General features: G+C 39.7%; 1 protein-coding gene across 5 annotated transcripts in view; it reads left to right on the top strand.

The window, feature by feature from the left end:
* Nucleotides 1-23862, top strand: part of KU70 (ATP-dependent DNA helicase 2 subunit Ku70-like protein) — a 117388-nt gene that overhangs the window by 32066 nt on the left and 61460 nt on the right. For 4 of the 5 annotated variants that reach the window (XM_089150427.1, XM_089150429.1, XM_089150430.1 and 1 more), the window contains 8 exons: nucleotides 9835-9949; nucleotides 11012-11117; nucleotides 11231-11348; nucleotides 11440-11523; nucleotides 11760-11818; nucleotides 12489-12622; nucleotides 13028-13071; nucleotides 13855-13931. In XM_089150427.1, the coding sequence (XP_089006553.1) occupies nucleotides 9835-9949; nucleotides 11012-11117; nucleotides 11231-11348; nucleotides 11440-11523; nucleotides 11760-11818; nucleotides 12489-12622; nucleotides 13028-13071; nucleotides 13855-13931 (737 nt within the window). The remainder of the gene's footprint in view (nucleotides 1-9834; nucleotides 9950-11011; nucleotides 11118-11230; nucleotides 11349-11439; nucleotides 11524-11759; nucleotides 11819-12488; nucleotides 12623-13027; nucleotides 13072-13854; nucleotides 13932-23862) is intronic. The other variant, XM_089150431.1, reaches the window with a different exon arrangement.

Below are 23862 nucleotides of genomic sequence, written 5' to 3' on the forward strand. Positions count from 1 at the left end.
GGATAAGTGGCAAAACTAGGAATGATAAGATAAGGAATGATCATATCAGAGTTGGTTTGGGAGTTGCTCCCATAAGTGATAAGCTTCGGGAAAGTCGTTTAAGGTGGCACGACCATGTTCAACGGAGACCTATAAATGCCCCCGTACAGAGAAGTGATATAATCCAGATTGAAAGAAGTAGAAGAGCTTGGGGTAGACCTAAGATAACCTTATGAGAAGTAGTGAGAAAGGATATGCATAGCTTAGGCCTTGTATCTAGCATGGCCTCAAACAGAATTGATTGGAAGGCAAGAATCCATGTAGCCGACCCCATTTTGAGACAAGGCTTATTGTTGTTGTTGTTGTTTTAGTCATTTTGGGGCTCAGAAAGGATCTGGCTAGAACCCCTCGATCCAAAGGTCATAAATGTATCTTTGTTTTCTTATACTAGGTTAGTATCTTGCTAGTTATTTGAGAGTCCTTGTGTAGGTGAAATTCCCAGTTAGGTTGGGATCTCACAACTTGAGTTCACTTTAACCTCCTAATTGTTAAGACTCCATATCTTATCTTAGAATATGGATTAGAGTCCTTTAGAGTGAGTGATTGAGTTCCTTCCTTGAATCTGTAAGAGGAAGGTAGAAAAGAGGGTACAACTGGACAAAGTCTTGTTCCAAAAGACCATGGTCCTAACCCTACATTTCAGAAATCTAAGGACCCACTGAGAAGTTCAACCCGAAGACAAGCCCCTTCCATTATAAGAGAAGTTAAAGCCAGAAGATTCAACCCATGAGGCTTTATAATTAGAGGGTAAGACCGTTAGTGATCACATAGGCATGGTCAAACTCCCTTATGTTGGGAAGATCTACAACATAAGCTATTTACCTTATTAGGAGACTTACAGAAAGGTATAGAGAGTGTAGGAAAGACCTTCATTTGGTGCTTATTGACCTAGAAAAAACTTATGATAGAGTGTCTAGAGCATTAATTTTGCAAGTATTAGAGAAAAGAAGTGTTACAAGTAAATATGTGGACATAGTTAAGGATATGATTGTTCAGTGACAAGTGAGAGAATAATCGGGGAACAGAGTAATAAATTTTCGATTATAGTTGGGCTACATTAAGGATCAGCTTTTGCACTTATAATGGATGAATTAACTAAAGACATTTAAGACAAGGTTCTTTGGTGTATGCTTTTTGTTGATGATATTGTATTCATAGATGAGACTCAAGTAGGGATTAATACCAAGTTAGAATCATGGAGAGCAGCTTTGGAATCAAGAGACTTTAAACTAAGTAGAATGAAGATAGAATATATAGTTTGTAACTTTGGTTATGATCTGGCGGACGATGAGGTGGTGAACTTGATGATAAGAAGATTCCTTAAGGCAATTGTTTTAGGTACCTTTGTTCAATCATTAAAAAAAAAAAAAGGGTGATATAGAGGATGCTGTATCCAAAAAATTAAAATAGGATGGATGATGTGGAGAGGCGTGTCCGGGGTCTTGTGACGTATTCCTTTAATGCTCAAAGGAAAATTTTATTGGACTGTCGTTCAACCAACAATGATGTATGGTTCAGAGTTGTTAGGCTGTTAAAAGAATCATATAGATAAACTCAGTGTAGTAGTAATGATGATGCTAAGATGGATAAGTGGTTAAACTAGGAAGGATAAGATAATGAATGATCATATTAGAGTTAGTTTGGGAGTAGCTCGGTAAGTGATAAGCATCAATAAAGGTTTTTGAGGTAGCACAATGACATTCAATGGGGTCTTGTAAATCCCTTTGTACGGAGAAGTGATGTAATCCAAATTGAAGGAATTGGAGAGCTAGGGGTAGACCAAAGATAACCTTAAGAGAAGTGATGAGAAGGGATATGCATAGCTTAAGCCTTGTATCTAGCATGGCCTCAAACAGGGCTAATTGGAAGGCAAGAATCCATGTAATCAATCCCAATGAGTTTTGGACGAGGCTTGATGATGATGATGATGATGATGATGATTTAGATGTGTTTAAAAAGAAGGGGGCAAAGTAGCACAAGATCAGAGGCATATGGAAGAACATGAAGGGGTGTAATAAGTAGTTGCAAAGTGGATGCTCTTGAACACTATCCCAGCTAACACTACAAAGGGGCCCTACTACGGCCCTACTACTAGTGGATGGTTAACGCCATTGCAGAGTCTGATGCAAGTTACCGTGGCTCGACCCCTTATGAAATAATGAAGTTATATCTACCACGGCAGAAGATAGAGGTTTATGAGTACCTTATAGGGATGAGGCCCTTCTGGGAGAGTTTGGGGTAACCATAATGTGTGATGGATGGAGCAGTATGATGAGAAACTCCATCATTAACTTTATGATATACTATGATGGGAAAACCGTCTTCTTGAGATCAGTGGATTCATTTAAAGAGTTGAAGGAGTATAGGTATATCTATAGGCTCTTATAAGATGTGGTGGAGGAGGTAGGCATGAATAATGTTGTGCACATTGTCAGAGATAATGGTAGTGATTTCAATAAATCTGGGAAATGATGAGTAGCACCAAATACAACCTATTTTGGACATTGGGTGTTGCCCACTGCATTGATCTCATGTTGAAGGATATTAGGAAATTCAAGATTGTGCAGTGTGTAACTGTGAGGGCAAGACAAGTCACAAACTTCATCTACAATCACAACTACACCCTAAACATATTGAGAGAGAAATATGGTGGTGACCTAGCGCGACTCGGTATCACCAGATCTACATGAATTACTTTTCTTTGAGGAGTATTGAGGACAAGAAATTTTGGCTTAGATCAATGTTTGCATTTGACATTTGGAGATAGTTGGGGCCATAGTGAAGCTAATGGACTCAATTATAAAGGTCCTACATATGGTGGATTCTTTTATATAGGGGCCCACCACGCCCATCTATATGCTGCCATTTAATAAATCTAGGAGAAAGTTTATCCATAATATATAGCACGTGAACAAAATAAAGACAACCAGTTCTCTATTTGGAAAAACAACTAAAAATAGGGATTTGTCAGAAAGTAAAGCCATAGGCATTCGGTTAATTAAATGACCAGCAATTTAAAACTGCATCACCCTAGTAACTCTTAGGAACATTCTATTGAATTAAAAAAGCACGTGCAACCTCCAAAGGGTGGCGATTCTTGCGTTAAGCCACTCTATTTATTGGTGAGTGAATGAACAACTGGTTTGATGAATCATTTCCAAAAAAGTCACAAAAATTGGACATTTCATCTTGTACATATTCTAAAGTATTCTTTGATCTAAAAACTTTATTTGGAAGATAAAATTGAGTCTTTATTTTATGAATAAAATTTTTAAATATAGGTAGGAGCTCAATTCAATTCTTTAGAAGATACAACCATGTAAGACATGAAAAATCGTCCACAAAAGTGACAAAATATCGTGGCCCATGGAAATTACTAACTCTGCAAGGACCCCAAATATTGGAATGAACTAAAGAAAACAAAGATTCACTATGAGGGACAGAGCATGGAGGATAGGTGGCATGGTAATGCTTCCCCAACTCACATGCGTCACAATTTAACCTAGATACTGATTTTAAAGAAGGGAATAACATTTTTAATCTAGCTAAGGAAATATGTCCTAAATGATAGTGCCACTGGAAAACATCTACACCATCATCAGAAAAAGCTGCAGTATGAGCAACATAGTCCAAATAATAGAGACCATTCCTTTCACACCTTCCACCAATCATCTTCCTTATGTGAAGGTCCTGGCAAACACAAGAATTAGGAGTAAAAGTTATGGAGCAATTCAAAGTTTTAATTTGTTGGCTAATAGATAACAAATTAAAAGGAAAATTAGCAACATGAAGTACGGATGACAAAGTAAGGGAAGGTGTAGGGGCAAACACTTCCAGACCTAGAATAGGTGTGGGGGAAACACTTCCAAGACCTAGAATGGGTGTGGAAGTACAATTAGCTATGACAACAAAGTTATTAGTAGTAAATTTAGAAAAAGAACTAAAAAGTGATGACTTACTAGTCATGTGGGAAGAAGCCGGTGAATTAATGATCTAAGAGGTGGATGTAGAGGTGAGACAGGCTGTGTTACCTGCATGAGAGAGGGTGGCAGTAGAAGTACTAGTGCATGTGGAAGTGGCGGTCCCAATATTTGGTAAATGGCGAAGGATTTGGCTTACATCATCTCGAAGGCTTAGACAAGTCCCCATAAGAAAATCTAGAACCACTATCGTTGTTTGCTGCTGTATCAGTAGCGCCATCAGATACGACATGATTGGCAAGTTGCTTGGCCCACTTTGGCTTTCCATGTTTGGCCCAACAAGCTTCCACCAAATGCTAGTTTTACTATAGTGAGTTCAAAGCCTAGATGCCTTATCAGATTGTTGAACACTATGGTTTCCAAGAGGTTGATAACTCCCCTTGAACTATGGCCATGTCCTCTTCCACGAGATGTAGTAAAGGCAATATTTCTCCATTAGAACTACTTCTAGATGAACCCCCTTAAGGCAAGGCAATTCGTTGGAGTCTAGTATATGCTTCACTAAGGTTGGGGACATGTTCACTAGCACAAAGATGTCCTTTTCACATATTTCAGTTAGGGGTTCAACCCTACTAGAAGCTTAGATACAAAAATGTCATTCCATGTTAGGTTCCATACTGAGAATAGGTTTCTTGCGAGTTATCCGATATTCCCTTGGCAGTATTGTGAAACATAACATTAGCTGCAATATCATCAAGTTCCGTGCTATTCCACATCCAAATTTTGATGATTGCATCGTTTTAAACTTAAGTCTATCTTTTGCAAGTATGTAAACATGAACAGCTTGTGATCAAAGCAAATAATTAGAATCACCTTTGAGTTTGATGGAGGTAATCTGAACATTCACTAGATCAACTTGTGATCCTTTGGATTTAGCAGTACTTGTAGTCAAATCACCAGTAATTGAAGACATTATAACTTGTAGTACATATCACACACTCAGTAGGGTAGAAGCTTGAACCAATATCCTACAGGCCGAGTGGGGAGAAATCAAATTCTGCAGAGTGCAGAATTAAAAGCTGACGAAGGGAGGTAAAAAAACTGAATATGATCTAAGTTTTGGGACCTTTAAAAGTAGGGTAGTAGGTAGAATAGATCAGTTCACATAAAAACTTGATCTAACAATATATTAGGTGCAGCATTTGGTGGGGGCACACCAAGGAGAATTGAACACAAATTTGTCTTCAAAAGAAGGAATGGATCTGCACTATTTCGATTCAATAAAACTCTGATACCATGTTAGAAAATAGGCTTTAATGAGTCAAAACAGTGTAGAAACAAGGAGAAGAACAGAGAAGAAGTGAGAGGAACCACAGCAAGACCTGCGATTCTAGCAAGAAGAACTAGAATTGCAGGCTACCTTTATTTATAGCCTTCACAACTTGAGAGATAAGAAACTTGTCCTCTTAAAAAATGAAATAAAAAAATTACAATATGTGGACAGAAATTTCTAGCATTCTAACTCGTAAGATCTCTCCAAAATAGAAACTACAAAAGAAGGAAAGTTCTGAACTTAGAAACAAACAGAAAATTAGAAAGTATGTTTTCCAAAACACCCAAACCTTGTTCATCAAGGTTTCTACACAAAAAATAGAAGGTAATGGGAAATATCTCCAAAGGTAAGCTTGTGCACCAAGGCTGCTGCCTTGGTGCTTATGCGCATTCTTCAATACTCATCATCGTTGTGCGTGCCAGGGACCAACCAATCCTCATCCACAATACCGGCTGCCTCTTGTGCGTGTGCCTGCCCATCTTGAGATGCTATGAATGCATCAACATTAAACCCTACGGCTTGAGCAATCTCGGGTCAAGCCTCCCTCCAAGTTAGTCTAACACCAGCTCACCCCTTTCCATTAGCCAATCAGTGAGGGGATCCTCACCATCTGATTGCACCTCAAAGATATTGGCAAGTTCGATGTCCTGTTGCCTCTACCTTTAGCCTGTTTGCTGGCATGTTGTACCTTCAACCTTATATTGTAGTGGCAGAAGACTAGATCATTTAGGCACTGGCTACCCGTTCCTCCTCACTGAGTGGATCAAGCTGAATGTACTCTAGTTCGGTTCACACCCGGAGCGGAGCAAGTCTGGGAGAGGATCCTAATTGTCAGTCTTTTGAGGTTCGTTGCACTCAAACCATACTATAGCCACCACTTAGCTGCATTATGACAAAATCATTAAGTTAATACTTAACATATAATCTACTTATTTGTAAAATGTAATAATAATAATACATCTAACTTGGATCAGTGTCACCTTGTCCCCTTAGAACAACATTTATGCTAAAGGACCCAAATGCGTCCCTTAACAACTATATCTACAATCATTTGTAATGATGGTTAGCTAAATTCTTTCAAAAGTCAATGTAAGTCCTAAGTCGAAATCCCTACTATCTCACCTTGTTGTTAGAAAATGATTGGACCATCAGGTCCCGCTCCAACTTTGCAATCGTTTGCATCACGGCCTCAAGCAGTCTTGTGTTCAACCTTAGATGTTTGCTGTACTGATGTTTGGGATTGAAATAATAGGCTTCACAATTCACAAACTCACAGTTAGATTTAAGATTGAATGAATTACAAACAAAACAAGGTAACAACCCACAATATTTACTTAAGCCTTATGCAGTGGATGCATAAGATGTTGGGTCCATCATTTATTAACGATGTTTAGGAAACTTTGGCTGCCTCTTGGGCTTGCTCTCTCTATGGTAGTCTTCATACGTCGAATGGCTGCATACAAGTGGGGTATAATGGGACCCTTCAAGGAGGAGTCCACCATAGGCAAGACCTTTATAGATGGGGTCTATGGTCTGCTTGACAATCTTTATATTTCTCCAGGAATTAGATGAGATGGTGCGTTGTGCATCGCACCTGTTTTGGGTTTTGAATTATGACAAACACATTAAGTTAGTACTTAATAGATAGTGTAATAATTTGTAAAATAAAATAATTGCATAAAATTTACTTATTTAACCTGGATCTACCCAATCAAACCACTCTTGGGATGCAAACATCGATCTTAGGCATCTTCTCTTGTATACTACTAAGGGCGACGAAATTGGTCACTAATCTCGTAGGAGAAAGTTGCACTAAGTCAGCATTACATGATCCCCTAATCATGTCGAGAGCGTAGAGATGATTGTAAATGAAATTCGTCACCTGTCTAGCCTTCTCCACTACGCCCTCGACAATTTTGATCTTCCCATTACCCTTCAACACGAGGTCGATATAGTGGGCTGCACAGGGTGTCCAAAAAAGATGATACTCACTTCACCTCGTTATCATCTCACCCGCCTTCATGAAGTTCGAGCCATTATTGGTGATGATCTGCACTATATTCTTTGGCCCCACCTCCTCCACCACCTCCTGTAGAAAACCAAGGATATATTTGTGGTCTTTTACATTACTGGTAGCATCCACAGATCTCAAAGGTATAATCCTATCGCAATACACCATGAAGTTGATGGACTTTTTCGTCGGACCAGTACCTACATCAGACATAATAGTGCATCCTTATGTTTCCCAGAAGGGTCTCATATCCTAGATGTATTTCTCCGACTCCTTCTCTTATGTAAGTAAGGTGGTGATTAACTCTTTAGGGGTGGGGCCAGCGTGTCCAGGACCTGCCTTTGCAATAGTGTCTATCATAAGCTTGTAGTACGGTCCCTGTGTTGTGTTTGTTGGAATGGTGTGGAAGAGCATTCACTTTGCCACTGCACTTTTAAACTTGCCCTTTGTGTTCTTTCATGCACTTGAGATCTTCTGCTCCTTCGCCCCCCTCATCCTCAAAACATCAGGATTCTGCTCTAGGATTGAGTCTTGATGGCGTTGATAATCAGCTGCTGATGGAGGAGTGGTCCTTTAACTTTGTGATCAGCTAAATATGTCATAAATACTGCCCATTCCTCTTGACCCAGATGCTCCAGCCCCTAGAGCCCTAGAGTGACAACTTTTATAGCTTTAGCTCTAGCCCTCTCCTGCTCATGCTGGTGTGATGCCATGCTCTCTGCCATCGCACGCCTCATCTCCTTCTCCTTTTATTCTTTGCCCACATCAACAGGTCAACATCCTCTTGAGAATTAGAATTAACTTTGTACGCTAAAGGTCCCTGCACTGCGTCATCGAGTGCTCTGGCCTCTCTCCTCTTTTCATTTTTCTTCTTCCCCTTCCTTTTCTCTAATTCCCTGATTGCCTTCACTACCTTCACACCAACTTTCATGCATGTGGCCTCATCCTTCGAACTTCCAGTGATGTCTGCCTTAAACTTGCTAATGCCACTTGACCCTAACCGGTTACTATAGAAATTACATTGTCTTGTTTTTGTTTTTGTTAATCACCACACAATAGTGCCATATAAGGTCAACCCTCCATCTTCTTGCTTTTTGTGCTTTCCTTGTGGTTGTCCCACTAGCAATCATGATCACTATTGCATACAAAATGATTGCATAAGTCACTGAACAACACCAAAATAATTTCTCCAGAAAAAGGAACAATCATGTACCTAGCTACTAATTTTTCCCCCCTTGCTTATGTATTTTTTTTTAATATAATAAATTTTTAATTTTTTTGGCAAGAAATAGGCTTTCCATACCAAAACTGGTGATGAAACCACATGGACAACACTTAAAAAACACATAGATAGATATTTCATAATTTTCTATCATTATCAAAACATTTTGCCCTTTTTTTGGTATTTTTCATAGTTATTGATATTTTGTATAAATATCTTAATAATTTTTGAAAAATAAAATAATTATTTATTGGGTGAAAAAATATTTTGACTTCATTAGACCATAGATCGGGCCATGATGTTCAACATATATTAAGTGCGTACCCATAGCTGTTGCATTTCTAGTTTAGGAAAATACGCCCAAAAATAAATAAATAAACAAATAAATAAATAAATTACTTTGCAAAAAAAATAAAAATTGGACACTGTGAGTTTGTTAGATCTGCCCACAATGTTCAATATATATTAGTTCCATACCAATCCAACAACATGCTATCATGCATTTTGTGAAAATGAAGTTTGGAGAAGTATGGTTACCTCTGAGATGAAAATCTCCAAGATTTGAGTGGAACACTGCTTGATCGATGCGATGCACGCTTTTGTTGGAAAGAATCACGCAAGAACTAGTGCTAGATGTCAAAGATCGACTCTAAACAGAGCAAGAATCAAGGTAAAACAGGAGAGTAAGAGAAAAGGTCAAAATTTCACTCGAATGAGGCAAAATGTCGACCTTGGCATCCCTTAAAAAGGCAATTTATTGCTGAGAAATTGACACATGAGCGATATTTCAGCCAACGGTCAATATTTTGACTGTTGGGCGAAATATCATTCTTGTATCGCCGAAATAATCGGCAATTTCTTAGACTTATCATTTTTGCCTAGAGTTTCATTTTGACACCTACCGACACGGTGAAATATCGCCTAGTTTTGCCAATATTTCGGCAATATTTCCTACTATTGTTGTAGCTTCTTCATTGTAAAACTGAAAACTGAGTTTAGCCTGTTACGACTTCTTGAATTTAACTTGTTCTTGTAGTTGTTTTTGTAATTGTTCATGCATTTTAATGCAAGTTTCAATGTTCTCTATAATATACATTCTTTCCATCATGGTGTTATGTGGGAAACCAGTATGAATTGGTTGTGACCTTAGCAACTGTGCTTTTTTTTTTTTGGGTTTTTAGGGCGGGGGGGGGGTGAATTTTAGCAACTCTGTTAATTGTATTCCAACTTACATGTTTGTACTTAATGATTCTTTTATAGTTCAAACTATATTCAGCACATAGAAATTTATCCTGTTATGTTTCTGCAGAGAGTGAAGAAAAATCTTCAAGAGTTAAATGGTGTTTTTGTATTCAATGTTGCAGAGCGGGAAGATTTAGACAGGCCAACAGCAAGGCTTATAAAAGAGTTTAGTCAGATTGAAGGTGAATTTTGGAGCTTGGCCTTTGGAATCCTCAAACCTCGTCTCCCCCCCCCCCCCCGCCCACAAATAAAAAAAATAAAATAAAAAAACATGCTATTAGACTAGGCAGGTTCTTTTTCTTTTTCTTTCTTTTTTCTTCCCCCATGGTTGCTGTTTAATAGAAACCGTTTGTTTCTTTTATGGTTGGGCCATTGCTATGCTCTAACATGAAATGGAGTTGGTTCTACCATTTTCTGAAGAAATCTCTTCTTTTTCTTTTTTGCCCACTTTATGGAAAAAAAATGACCTTATTTCTAGTGAAATAATGATAAATATTAACATGCCATACTTTTTGCTCTCACCGGCTGGCTGACGGGAATGGACTGAGTCGACTGACTAATGGAGAAAACTGAGTAGAAAGTTTCTAGAAAGATTGTTGATGGAGAATTTTCAGAATAATCTACTTTGGGTAGGAAACTGACATCAAAATTTCTGGCATCAAAATTTGAGAAGGAAATTTCTGTGCTGAATATCCTCTCTGATGTTTATGTGCTTTTGTAGGCTTTGTATCATGTCTTGTAATGGTTAGTTAAGCTTAGAAATTTCATAAACCGTAGATCAACCCGTTTTTGAGGGCATTTGCCAGAGCTTAAATGGTCTTTCCCAGGTGCAATTAGATTTCTCTTTTAGGAGTTACTCGTAACAGTTGAGCGATGGTTTTCTTTATCTATCCCCTAGCTGGAGGAGTCAAGCATCTCAAAGAAGAAAATAGTAAGTCCAGAATTTCATGAGGATACGGTGAAGTTATGATTTTCAGAATATTCTGCTTTTTATCAAGGTTGCAGCAATTTTTTTTGAGGTACCTTGGATACTGTGGTAGGTTTCTTCCTGAAGAAGAGGAAGAAGAAGAAGAAGGGGGGGGTTGTTGGAGTTTGGGTTGGCTGTTGCAGAGGTGATTGAATGTTATACCATTTTTTTGGTTGAACTTTTACCTTGGATCTGTGGCAGATGTTTAGGTTTTACAAAATTGTAGACCTTTCAAAGTGAAGTGGTTGGTTGATCATTAAATATTTTCTTGTGACAGATACATTTACAAGCAAAATTGGTAGTCAATATGGAATTAGTTCTGAGTCTCGGGATAACTCTCTTTACAATGCCCTTTGGGTTGCCCAAGCTTTATTACGTAAAGGGTAATACCAAATGTTATCACTATTTTCCCCTTCTACTTTACTTTCTGTATATTCTTCTAAGAACCTCCACTTGTACTTGGGTATTAATATGTGCATGAGTTTAATGATTCCAGGTCTGCAAAAACTGTGGATAAGCGGATTCTTTTGTTTACAAATGAAGATGATCCTTTTGGAAGTATCAAAGGGGCGACTAGAACAGATATGATAAGGACAACGATACAGCGTGCAAGAGTACTATATTTATACTTTGCACAAATTTCATGGCTTGGGAAGTTAATGGATTTTCTTCATCACTCAAGCTAATTGTTACTATTTCCTGTAGGATGCTCAAGATCTTGGCATATCAATTGAACTGCTTCCCTTGAGTCGTTCAGATGATGAGTTTAATATTTCCCTCTTTTATGCTGTATGACCAAGCCCTCTAATGTCTATATTGAACTCCAGATGTCTTTGCTCCAATTTATGATAAATCATCAAGGCGTTTAGTTGGGCACCTTGGCTTCCAGGTGCTTTGGTTGACCTGGTTGCCTTGGACGCCTTACTGGCTTATTTTGTTTTGCCTTGCATTTTAACTGGCTCCATTGCACTGGTTTGCCTAGTGCCTTGACACCTATGATTTATTCCTTAACTGTTGTACTTCAGGATTTGCTTGGGCTGGAAGGTGATGATCTTAAGCAATTCATTCCATCAGCAGGAGAGAAGTATGTTCTCTCTTTCATCGAGGTCATAGATGTATAAAGTTATTTTACATATGATCATTGATAAACCCTGCAAAGGTAATCGGAGATTACCTTCAAGCCAAAACATAGAAGAAATTACTCCAGATGGTTCTTTTGTCACTCTAAATAATAAGATTGTTGTTTAGCTATTCTTCTTTCTAGTTGCATGTTATATACAACTTTTCACACAAACCATGGGTACCTCTTTGTGATCTATAGTTAGTAATTCATTGAGAACTATGACACTTTAAAAATTCTCTCAACACATCCTCCATCATGGGCAAATATTCCAGTAAAGTACCTAGGCAAATCAACTGACCTACATGACACAGCAAACATGCTTACCTGTTTAAGTAACTGCTCATGAGGGTGGCAATATTGATAACAATATCACTATGCCGATAGACATAATTATCATATTCACGGTCTAAAGAACAAAAAATGATACTTGATCGACCAGTTAAAATAAAGAATTCTGAATTAGTGAATATTAAAAGTTGTAAATTGCTAGTGCATCGCTAAAACTAGCAAACATGCTGTTCGGTCATTGTTAGAGGTCTGGTTCACTAAGCCTTAGATTCCCGTTTGAGAAGTTTTGTTATGCAAACTTGGTGTTTTATCTTCATTTGATGGTATGGCTTTTCAATGGCAGGTTGGAAGATATGAAGAATCAACTGAGAAAAAGAATGTTCAAGAAGCGCAAAGTTAGAAGAATTACATTCTCAATTGTTAATGGCATATCTATTGAACTGAATACATATGCTTTAATTCGTCCAACCCTTCCAGGTACGGATATCCATGTGTGATATGTTAAGGTGTAACATGAAGAGAAACCGCAGTACTTGTTAAATCATGAGAGAGCAGGGAGTTCACTGTTGAGTTTCCTTTTGAACTTTGTTGTATAGTAATTTGCATATCCTTGTTTTTAATTGGACGTCCAACTCGTTTTAGGTTCTGTAATGCAATATTTCTAGTGAGGCCAGATTATGGTAAAACAATTGAATTTTATGGAGGGCCTTGGATTTACGCTCCCCCTTTTCTCCCATCGTTGTATCTCTCTCTCTCTCCATTCTCTTCTTCACGGTCCTGGTTATTAAGATCAAGTTGTCATTTGTCAAATAATACTTTCTTCACCATGAAAAAGCCTATGTAGTGTTTATTATCTTGGGTTTTTATTTATTTATTCTGCAGGAGCAATAACCTGGCTTGATTCTGTTACCAATCTTCCTTTAAAGGTAATGTAACAACTTTTGGTGTCTTGTCCATCCTTGGCACCTTGTATGCACTGTTAGAGAACTCATGGGTCAGCATATTTATAATTGCTGCTTCATACCCTAGTTTGACTTTGGTATTAGTTTTAGAGTGACAGAATATCATTTATGTAAGGATAAGGTGAAAACCAGTTGAGTTGCATTCCCCCCCCCTCCCACATTTTCAGCCTTTTTGCTCCCAAATATTTGGTGTGCTGAGTATCGGTGGCCATAAATCCTTGGTGGTGCTTGTTTAATTTATCAGCCTCCAAAATATTATTCGTTTTGTTCTGGGCTAGAGAAATTTGCATGGTTCTTCAGAACCCTTTGGCCTCCTTGTGATGTAGCCTCAATAGGATTGAGTGTTGGAAATTTGCATGCTTGATATTGTGAGGTCAATTACTTCCAAACACTCAAAACAATTTTAAGCTCTACATTGTGAGGAACAAGGTCAATCCAGAATAGCTCAGTTTTGGAGGCTAATAGGTTACAGCTTAAGAATGTATTCCATTGTGAAACCAAATTTTCTAAACCAGGCACTGATTGTTAGGTGGTTAGTCTACATTGAAAGATTGATGCAGTATATGTTCTTAATGGTGTAAACAAATGGAGTTAATTTCAAGACCTACTATTTTCTATTCCTATTTAAAATTTTGGTTCAATGTTGGTGGAAACTATTCGTACTAGATTCCTATTCTTGGGTTTTTTGTTGTCCCACAATGTTTTTATTCTTCTTACTTCTCTGAATAGTTCTTTGCTTACTTGCAGACTGAAAGGTCTTTTATTTGTGCTGACACGGGTGCATTAGTCCAAGAGCCTAGAAAACGTTTTCAATCCTATAAAAAGTTAGTATTCTTTTTGCCTCACTATTACTTCCTGTTTATGTTTCTGCTTTTGTTTCTAGAAACTTCAGCTGCTCCATGCATGTTGTAAACTTAGATCTTATTTTCAATTTTATTCTATTTTTATCTGTTAATGTGATTACTGTTGTCTGCTAGTATGTTAATTAATTGAATTTTATGTACTCTCTCATCATTGCTGAAAAATCAGGTTTTGACTTGGGCAAGTCACGTGAGACTAGTGAAAAGCTAGTGAAATGTGGTCAAAAGTTGCCCAGGCTTGATAAATGAGCAGATTTGTTTGAGTCTGATAGGACTCAATCTACACAGCCCTGAACCCTACCAATCACCTTACTAACAGCAAACAGAGTTTCATTCATTAACACATAAACAGTAATAACAGCAACCTGAATTGACTCTGTTTATTCAATGTTACTGATATTCATTCATCAAGGATACATACAGCTATCACTAGATGAATTCGATTCTTGGAATTGAAATACAGCAAGTAATCATGACCTCTCCTCCTATTCAGATTCAATGGTTTCCTTACAATATGATTCCCCTAACCTGAGAGGTGCTCCTCTCCCCAGCAAGCCCTTTGGCTGCTACCTTTTCTCCTGCTCCCTCCTTACATACCTTTTTCTTTAGGATCCTAACAGACTCCCTACGCATAACTAATTTTCCCACTCTCAGTTAATCACTTGTTGCCAGCTGGATGGTACATTCTGTTCTTCTGTCTACAGCAAGTTAGTGGCTGCTGCCACTTGGTTATTGCCAACTGTCTTCTCTTCAGCTTTATCCCCTGTAGTAGTAGGTTGCATCTTGTAGTCCCTACCCTTCTTTCTCTTATACACCTTGACGATTAGGGGCTTATCAACACTTCCCCCCTTAAGTTTCCCCTTGTCCTCAAGGTGAAAATCTGGAAATTCTTTGTGTAACTCATTAAAGTCTTCCCAAGTGTTTTCACGTGAGGATAAAGCTTTCCACTGGATCAGCACCTCTAATGTACCCCGTGAAGAGTAGCGAATTGCTAATAATTCTTCCGGTTGTAGCTGCAGCTCTCCATCCTCCATAAGACAGGAAGGTAGTGGCTGGGTGTTAGTGTGACTACCATGCACTTTCTTCAATTGGGATACATGGAATACGGGATGTATTTTTGAATCTTCTGGGAGATTGAGCTTGTATGCTACAGGGCCAATTTGAGCAGAAATTTGATAGGGCCTGTAGTAACGATGTCCAAGCTTCTCATTAGGCCTCTTGGCCAATTTTTTGAAGCGGTATGGTTGGAGTTTAAGAAACACCTCTTCTCCTATTTGGTAGGAAACCTCCCGGTGATGTTGATTGGCCGATTTTCTCATACGATCTTGTGCAACTCGCAAGTTATTCTTCAGCTCCTCTAAAATGGTATCCCGATCTTTAAGATAGGCATCAACTTCATTCACTTTAGAAGAATCTCCCTTCCACCTCAACAACGTTGGAGGAGCACGACCATATACCACTTGAAATGGGGTGAGCTTGGTGGCTGAATGGTATGAGGTATTATACTAATATTCAGCCCACAATAGCCATGTGGTCCAACTTCTCGGCTGCCTAGCACAAAAACAGCGTAAATAGATCTCCAAGCTGTTGTTCACCACTTCAGTTTAGCCATTTGACTGAGGATGATAAGCACTGCTGAATCTGAGTTTAGTCTCTGCAAGTTTGAACAGCTCAGTACAAAAATCACTGATAAATACTCGGTCTCTATCAGACACAATGGTGTGTGGAAACCCATGCAATCAGACAACTTCTTTGCTAAAGAGAACAACATCTTTGGCAGTGTATGGATGGAGAAGGGGAATGAAATGTGCATATTTAGAGAGTCTATCGACCACCACAAACATCGTGTCCCCCCCTTTAGTTTTCGGCAGTCCACCAATGAAGTCCATGCTGATATCCTCCCATATCTGATCTGGTATAGGTAAGGGCTGAAGCAGTCCCTCAGGTTTCATCGACTGGTGTTTGCTTCTTTGACATGTATCATAGCCAGCCACAAACTCTGTAACAGCTATTTTCATCCCTACCCAATACATCACAGCAGCTAACCTCTTATAAGTTCGTAGGGATCCTGAATGTCCCCCAAATGGTGTAGCATGAAATTCCTCTAGTAATCGTGGGATATACTTCGATTTTTCAGGAATTACTAACTTCCCCTTATAAAAAAGGGTCCCCTTCTTCAGCTGATACTGTGGAAAATCTGTTGAACCCCCCAAAAGTGATTGGATCAGATCTCTATACCGCAGAGAAGTGCGCATTTCCTCATCTAATCCCTCTCCTTCTTCCCAAACTGCTGTTGTGAGAGTGGATAGCTGAAGCTCCTCATCCGTGCAGTGGGATAATGCATCAGCCGCGTTGTTCTCACAGCCCGGTTTGTAGATGATCTCAAAATCGTATCCCAAGAGTTTCATGATCCATTTTTGCTGATTTTCTGCCATGAGCTTCTGATCCATCAAGTATTTTAGGCTTCTTTGGTCAGTGCGCACCTTGAAGTGCCTCCCCAACAAGTAGTGTCACCACTTTTGAACTGCCAAGACTACAACAACAACAACAATAATAAGCCTTGTCCCAACTAAATGGGGTCGGCTACATGGATTCTTGCCCTCCAATCGTTCTGTTTCGAGGCCATGCTAAATACAAGGCCTAAGCTATACATATCCTTTCTCACCACTTCTCCTAAGGTTATCTTAGGTCTACCCCTAGCTCTTCTAGTTCCTTCAATATGGATTATATCACTTCTCCATACAGGAGCATTTATAGGTCTCCGTTGAACGTGGCCGTGCCACCTCAAACGACTTTCTCTAAGCTTATCACTTATGGGAGCAACTCCCAGACCAACTCTAATATGATCATTTCTTATCTTATCCATCCTAGTTTTGCCACTCATCCATCTTAGCATCCTCATTTCTGCTACACTGAGTTTATCTATATGATTCTTTTTAACAACCCAACACTCTGCACCATACATCATAGCTGGTCGAACAACGGTCCTATAAACTTTTCCTTTAAGCTTTAATGGAATGCGCCGATCACATAAGACCCCGGACGCACCTCTCCACTTCATCCACCCTATTTTAATTCTTTGGGAAAGCTCATCCTCTAAATCACCTCTTTTACTTATGATTGAACCAAGGTACCTAAAACAATCACTCTGAGGAATCTCTTTATCGTCAAGTATCACCACCTCATCATCTGCCCGATCATGACTAAAGTTACAAACTAGATATTCTGTCTTCGATCTACTAAGTTTAAAGCCTTTTGATTCCAAAGCTACTCTCCATGATTCAAATTTGGTATTAATCCCCACTTGGGTCTCATCAATCAGCACAATATCATCCGCAAAAAGCATACACCAAGGGACCTCATCTTGAATGTTTTTGGTTAATTCATCCATTACCAGTGCAAATAGATATGGGCTTAAAGTTGACCCTTGATGTAGCCCAACTGTTATCGGGAATTCATTACTTTGTCCCCCCATTGTTTTAACACTAGTCACCGAACCATCATACATATCCTTAACTATATCTACATATTTACTTGCAACACTTCTTTTCTCTAGTACTTGCCAAATTAACGCTCTAGGGACTCTATCATAAGCTTTTTCTAGGTCAATAAATACCATATGAAGATCTTTCCTACATTCTCTATACCTTTCCATAAGTCTCCTAATTAAGTAAATAGCCTCCGTTGTAGATCTTCCCGGCATAAACCCAAATTGGTTCTCCGTAACTGTAGTTAAGTGTCTCAAACGGGTTTCAATTATTCTCTCCCATAATTTCATCGTATGGCTCATCAATTTAATGCCTCTATAGTTATTACAACTTTGAATATCTCCTTTATTTTTGTAAATTGGAACCACAACACTTCTCATCCAATCTTGCCGAGTTTCATCCTCCTTAAAACTTCTTTTACTTCGAACATCGAAATTCTACGTATATAAGTTCGGACATTGGTGCCTTGGTGAAAAGTGTAATCTTCCGAAACATAAGTGCTTGAAGAATGCTCATTTAGTAAACTAGAGAAATAGGTTTCCCATCTTTTCTTAATATCCTCCTCACAAACTAATACTTTACAATCTCCATTTTTAATACATCTAACATGGACAAGATCTCTACTCTTCTTATCCCTCATCTTAGCTATCTTATAAATAGATTTTCCCCCTTCCTTTGTGCCCAGCTTATTGTATAACTCTTCATACTTCCTTTCCCTTGCTTTTCCCGCAATTTTCTTAGCTTCATTTCTATCCAACCTATACCTTTGAAGATCCTCAACATCCTTAGTTCTTTGCCATGTCTTAAAACTAGCTTTTTTATTCCTAATGGCAGCTTGAACCTCATTATCCCACCACCACGTCTCTCTATAGGAATGGATTTTTCCTTTTGATTCACCTAGAACATCTTTAGCCACCTTCTTAATACACATAGCCATCTCGTTCCACATTGCATTGGTATCCCCTTTAAAATCCCATTTTCCTTGTTTGACTACTTCATTAACGAAGGATTTAGAGTACTCTCCTTTCAAATTCCACCATCTTATTCTGGGATAGTTTACCTTGGACCTTTTATGTGTTATTGGGACTAAGCACATATCCAAGACCACAAGTCTATGTTGTGCAGTTAAGCTTTCCCCCGGTATCACCTTGCAATCCTTGCACAACAATCTATCAGTCCTTCTAGTTAGGAAGAAATCTATTTGGCTTCTATGCTGTCCACTTTTGAAAGTAATTAAATGTTCATCTCTCTTTTTGAAGTATTTATAATAGATAGATCAAAAGCAGCAGCAAAATCCAAAATTGAAATCCCCTCCTCATTCCTTTCTCCAAAACCATATCCTCCATGAACACCCTCATATCCTCTTTGATCTTTTCCAATATGTCCATTTAAATCACCTCCTATGATAATCTTTTCTCCTTGACGAATTCCTTGCATTAATCCATCAATATTTTCCCAAAATTCTAGCTTTAGACTTTCATCTAGTCCTACTTGAGGTGCATATGCACAAATTATATTTACGAACTCTTTCTCCATTACAAGCTTGATAGCAATAATCCTATCACCCACTCTTTTAACATCCACCACATCATTTTTTAAATCTTTATCCACTATTATACCCACTCCATTTTTATTTGTTTTATCCCAGTATACCAAAGTTTAAAGTCATCCAACTCTTTGGCTTTCTTACCCCTCCATCTAGTCTTTTGAATGCAAGCTACATTAATCCTTCTTCTCCTCATAACATCTATCAATTCTAAGCTCTTATCAGTTAGAGATCCTATGTTCCAAGATGCCAATCTAATCCTACGCTTATGGACTAGCTTCTTTACCCGCACTTGTCCATGGCGCGGGAACCCTTGCCTACTTATCACCGCATCCGGGCGACGATGCGACGCGTTGCTTACAGGGGACGCCCTAGCTAACTCTTGCCCACTTATCACTACACCCGGGCCATAGTGTTGCGCGTTGCTTGGAGATAATGTTTTGAACTGCCAAGACTACAACCATTAATTCCTTTTCCTACACGGATTTGGTGCGGGCCCTTGGAGATAATGTTTGGCTCCAGTACGCAATAGGGTGGTCCTCTTGCATCAAAACAACTCCCAAACCAAAAACCCGATGCATCTGTCTCCACCACAAATTCTTTAGAAAAATCAGCCATAGCTAACACTGGGATGGTAGTCATAGCTGCTTTTAAAGCTTCAAAGGCAGAATTAGTCACATTGTCCTAATGAAAAGCATCCTTCCTCAACAGATTTGTAAGGGGTGTAGCAATCTTCCCGTAATCTTTAACAAATTTCCGATAGTACCCTGTTAGCCCTAAAAAAACCCTCAAAGTTTTGAGGTTCTTGAGTATTGGCCACTCCATCATGCAGCTGATTTTACTTGGATCTGTCGCAACACCATCTGTTGAAATGATGTGACCCAAATAGTCTAGGAAAGTCACGGCAAATGAGCATTTCTTCTTATTCACCACTGGCTTGTGTTGCACAAGCAACCCAAAGACCACCCGAAGGTGTTGTAAATGAGTCTCCATTGTCCTACTAAACACCAAGATATCATCAAAAACCAACACAAATTTCCTTGAGTGTTCACGGAATACCTCGTTCATGAGTGCTTGGAAGGTGGCTGGGCATTGGTTAGCCCAAATGGCATTACTAGGAACTCATAGTGTCCATCATGAGTTCGAAAAGCTGTCTTTTCAACGTCCCCTTCAGTCACACGTATTTGGTGGTACCCATATTTGAGGTCCAGCTTGCTAAATGCCTTTGCTCCACCCAACTCATCAAGTAATTCATCGATTATTGGAATTGGGAACTTGTCAGGTATGGTCATCTTATTGAGTGCTCGATAATCCACACAAAATCTCCAGCCTCCATCTTTCTTTCGCACCAACAAAACAGGACTGGAGTAAGGGCTTATGCTAGGTCTTATTAACCTTGCTCCTAACATCTCCCCAACCAGCCTCTCAACCTCATTCTTTTGAGAGTGAGGGTAACGGTAGGGACGTATGTTCGGTGGATTACTCCCCTCAATCAGTCGTATGGTATGATCATACAATATCTGTGGAGGCAAACCAGTAGGTTTTGAGAATAAGACCTCATATTCTCTCAGCAGTACCTATAAGTCTTCACATTGGTTGGTCTCTGGTGGCGAGTCTCTTGTCATCAGCTTCAGCCATATCCCTTCACCACCATTATGTATCGTCTGCCAAGCCTGGCCCCAAGTGACCTCTAACCTGAGCAGAGAAGGGTCCCCAACCAATTTCATCTGCCGTTGATTCCATTCGAATTGTAGAGTTTGGGTCTTCCAGTTGCGGCGGATTTCACCTAATGAAGATAACCACTCAACCCCCAATATGACATCCACACTACCCAGTTCAAACGGAAGCAAGTCTTGTATGAAAGTGGTTTCGTCGATGATGATCTGAGTATCTCGGCATAGCCCCTGTCCTTTCACCTTCTTTGCATCTCCTAGAACCACATAAAAGGATTGAATATCTTCAACCTTCAGCCCCAGAGGTTCTACCAGTCTCTGGGCGATGAAGTTGTGTGTCGCCCCACAGTCGACTAGCACCGTCATGGTAGATCCTCCAATTGTTGCTCGAAATTTCATGGTGTGCGGTGAATCAAACCCAGCAAGTGACCTGTGAGAGAGCTCTACCCCTGTTGGTTCGATTCCCACCTCATCGCCCTGCTCGACAACTTCAAAATCCATTGTTGCATCGTTTGTTGTTGACTCTCCTTCATGGAACATCATTACTTTTAGCTGTTTAAAAGGGCACTGATGTCCCTTCGAATAAGGTGCATCGCAATAGAAGTAGAGTCCTTTGTCCATTTTAACTTTCATTTCCTCAGGAGTAAACCACTTCGACCTTGTATTGCTGCCGGAGGAAGTTGCAGTAGCAGTCTTCGGAGAAGATGTCGTCGCGGGTGAGAGAATGACCCCTGGAGTGGCTTTAGTGTTTTGACCAATATTATTTGGAGTAGTACCAGTTTGGTTCGACGAACCAATTGGAGAACCAACTTGTGGTCCACCCAAATTAACTCCTCCATTGTTCACCCCTCGTTGGGCTCCGCCATAACCCTATGGTGTAATGGGCTGCCCCAACGTGAACTTTTTCGGTCCATATAGAATGCCATTTTTTGCCTCGATGGATCGGGCCAGGTCCATGACATGGGCTAGGGTTCTAGGTTCAAACAACCTAACCTCAGCCCTAATTTCCTCCCTAAGTCCACACATGAAAGCCCCTTTTAACCATTCCTCTTCCCTAACGCCGGCGGCTGCCGCTAGCAGCTCGAAGGTGCTGCGATACTCTGCTACAGACCTTTCCTACTTTACATCTACTATTGCTTCTTGCAGGGATTTAGCCTAAGGTGAAGCAAAACGTCGATGAAGCTCCTCCTTTAAGTCTAGCCATGATCGAAAAGGGCGGTGCAACTCTTGGAACTGAGCCCAACCTAACGCAGGTCCTTCGAAACCGATAAGCGCCGCTTGGAGTTTATCATCCTCAATCCTTGTATCGTGAAGTTTCGCTCCGCACGGCTTGCCCACCCATGAGGATCTTCACCTTTGAACACAGGAAGCTCAAGGTACCTTGTGAGGAAATCACGTCGATTTGGGGTTGTCATTCTCCTCTGCTCACCGTGAGTGTTGTCACCGAAAATTGTTCGATCACTTTCTCCTCTACGTCCAGTCAAAATCTCGCCAGAATCGGTTTCAACTTCTACTGCCTTCCCCTTCGCAAGGTAAGTCCTCAGCTCACTCATAAATGCTACTTGACTCTGCTTAACACGTTCAAGTTTTGAATCGATTTCTGTTAGGTGGTCTTGACTTCCACTCTAGTCTCCATCTGGCTCCTGACCATTCCCTGGATGACGCGCTTTGATACCAAGTTGATAGGACTCAATCTACACAGCCTTGAACCCTACCAATCACCTTACTAACAGCAAACAGAGTTTCATTCATTAACACAGAAACAATAATAACAGCAACCTGAATTGACTCTGTTTATTCAATGTTACTGATATTCATTCATCAAGGATACATACAGCTATCACTAGATGAATTCGATTCTTGGAATTGAAATACAGCAAGTAACCATGACCTCTCCTCCTATTCAGATTCAATGGTTTCCTTCCAATATGATTCCCCTAACCTGAGAGGTGCTCCTCTCCCCAGCAAGCCCTTCGGCTGCTACCTTTTCTCCTCCTCCTCCTCTCTGCTCCCCTCCTCCCTCCTTACATACCTTTTTCTTTAGGATCCTAACAGACTCCCTACGCATAACTAATTTGCCCACTCTCAGTTAATCACTTGTTGCCAGCTGGATGGTACCTTCTGTTCTTCTGTCTACAGCAGGTTAGTGGCTGCTGTCCACTTGGGTATTGCCAACTGTCTTCTCTTCATCTTTATCCCTTGTAGTAGTAGTAGGTTGCATCTTGTAGTCCCTACCCTTCTTTCTCTTATACACCTTGACGATTAGGGGCTTATCAGAGTCAGTCCAGTCTGGATGTTAAATCAGATTTCCTCCACTTCCACACCCCCGCCAATGCTGGAAGAAAGAGAACGAAATCAATTAGGATTGCTGAGTCTGTTCTTTTTGTTGAGTTTCCCATTTCTTATCCCATTGGTTATCACCAAATCTATGGTGTATTACCAAGCTATATCTAAAGGACTCTTCCTTGGCAGCCCTATATAGTAACGCCTTTTATTTCAAACCCTCTTCACCAATATCTCCCCTCTGGCACTGATCCAAGAACTGGACTGTATCACATTATATCAGCCAGTATCGATATGCGAAACTGATACGAAACTTATTCCTTAAAAACTGTTTATATCAGCCAATACAGTCCAATGTAGATTCAATATGATCCAACTGGGAGTGATGCAGTCAGATACCAGATCAATCAAGTCTGATATGGTCCGACACAGTAAGATGCTCTTCCTTCAAAACTGTGACGCAGGAACCATGAGTGGGATGCGAACTGCAATTGTAGTACTTTAATTTTGCAAAATTTGGAAATTTTGAGCTAGCTGAAACGAAATGCAAGTCGAAATTGAAACTTGCAATATTTTGCTGACTGGAATTCCGGAAATTTCGGTGAAATTTTGCCAAAATCTTGAAATTTGGTGGACTTTCAAAAATTCGAAGGGGTTTTACTGTACGGGGATTATGGCTATAGATATTGATATGGTGGAGCATATGGTGGTTCATTCACTGATTCTAGTAGCGTGTCTGCATGTGGGTATGGCAATGGATCAAGTGCATCATTTGTGGATTCCATCTTTGGATATCTATCAAGACCAATGCAGCAAGTTATGCCAGTTCTGTGATCGGGTTATAATCCATGGCCATACGACACATTCCTTGGGGTAGGATATTTACTTTATTTTGATGATGCTAC

Source organism: Hakea prostrata, chromosome 3 (genome assembly GCF_041222555.1).
Source record: "Hakea prostrata isolate BN-2017 chromosome 3, UWA_Hpros_2, whole genome shotgun sequence".
NCBI lineage: Eukaryota > Viridiplantae > Streptophyta > Magnoliopsida > Proteales > Proteaceae > Hakea > Hakea prostrata.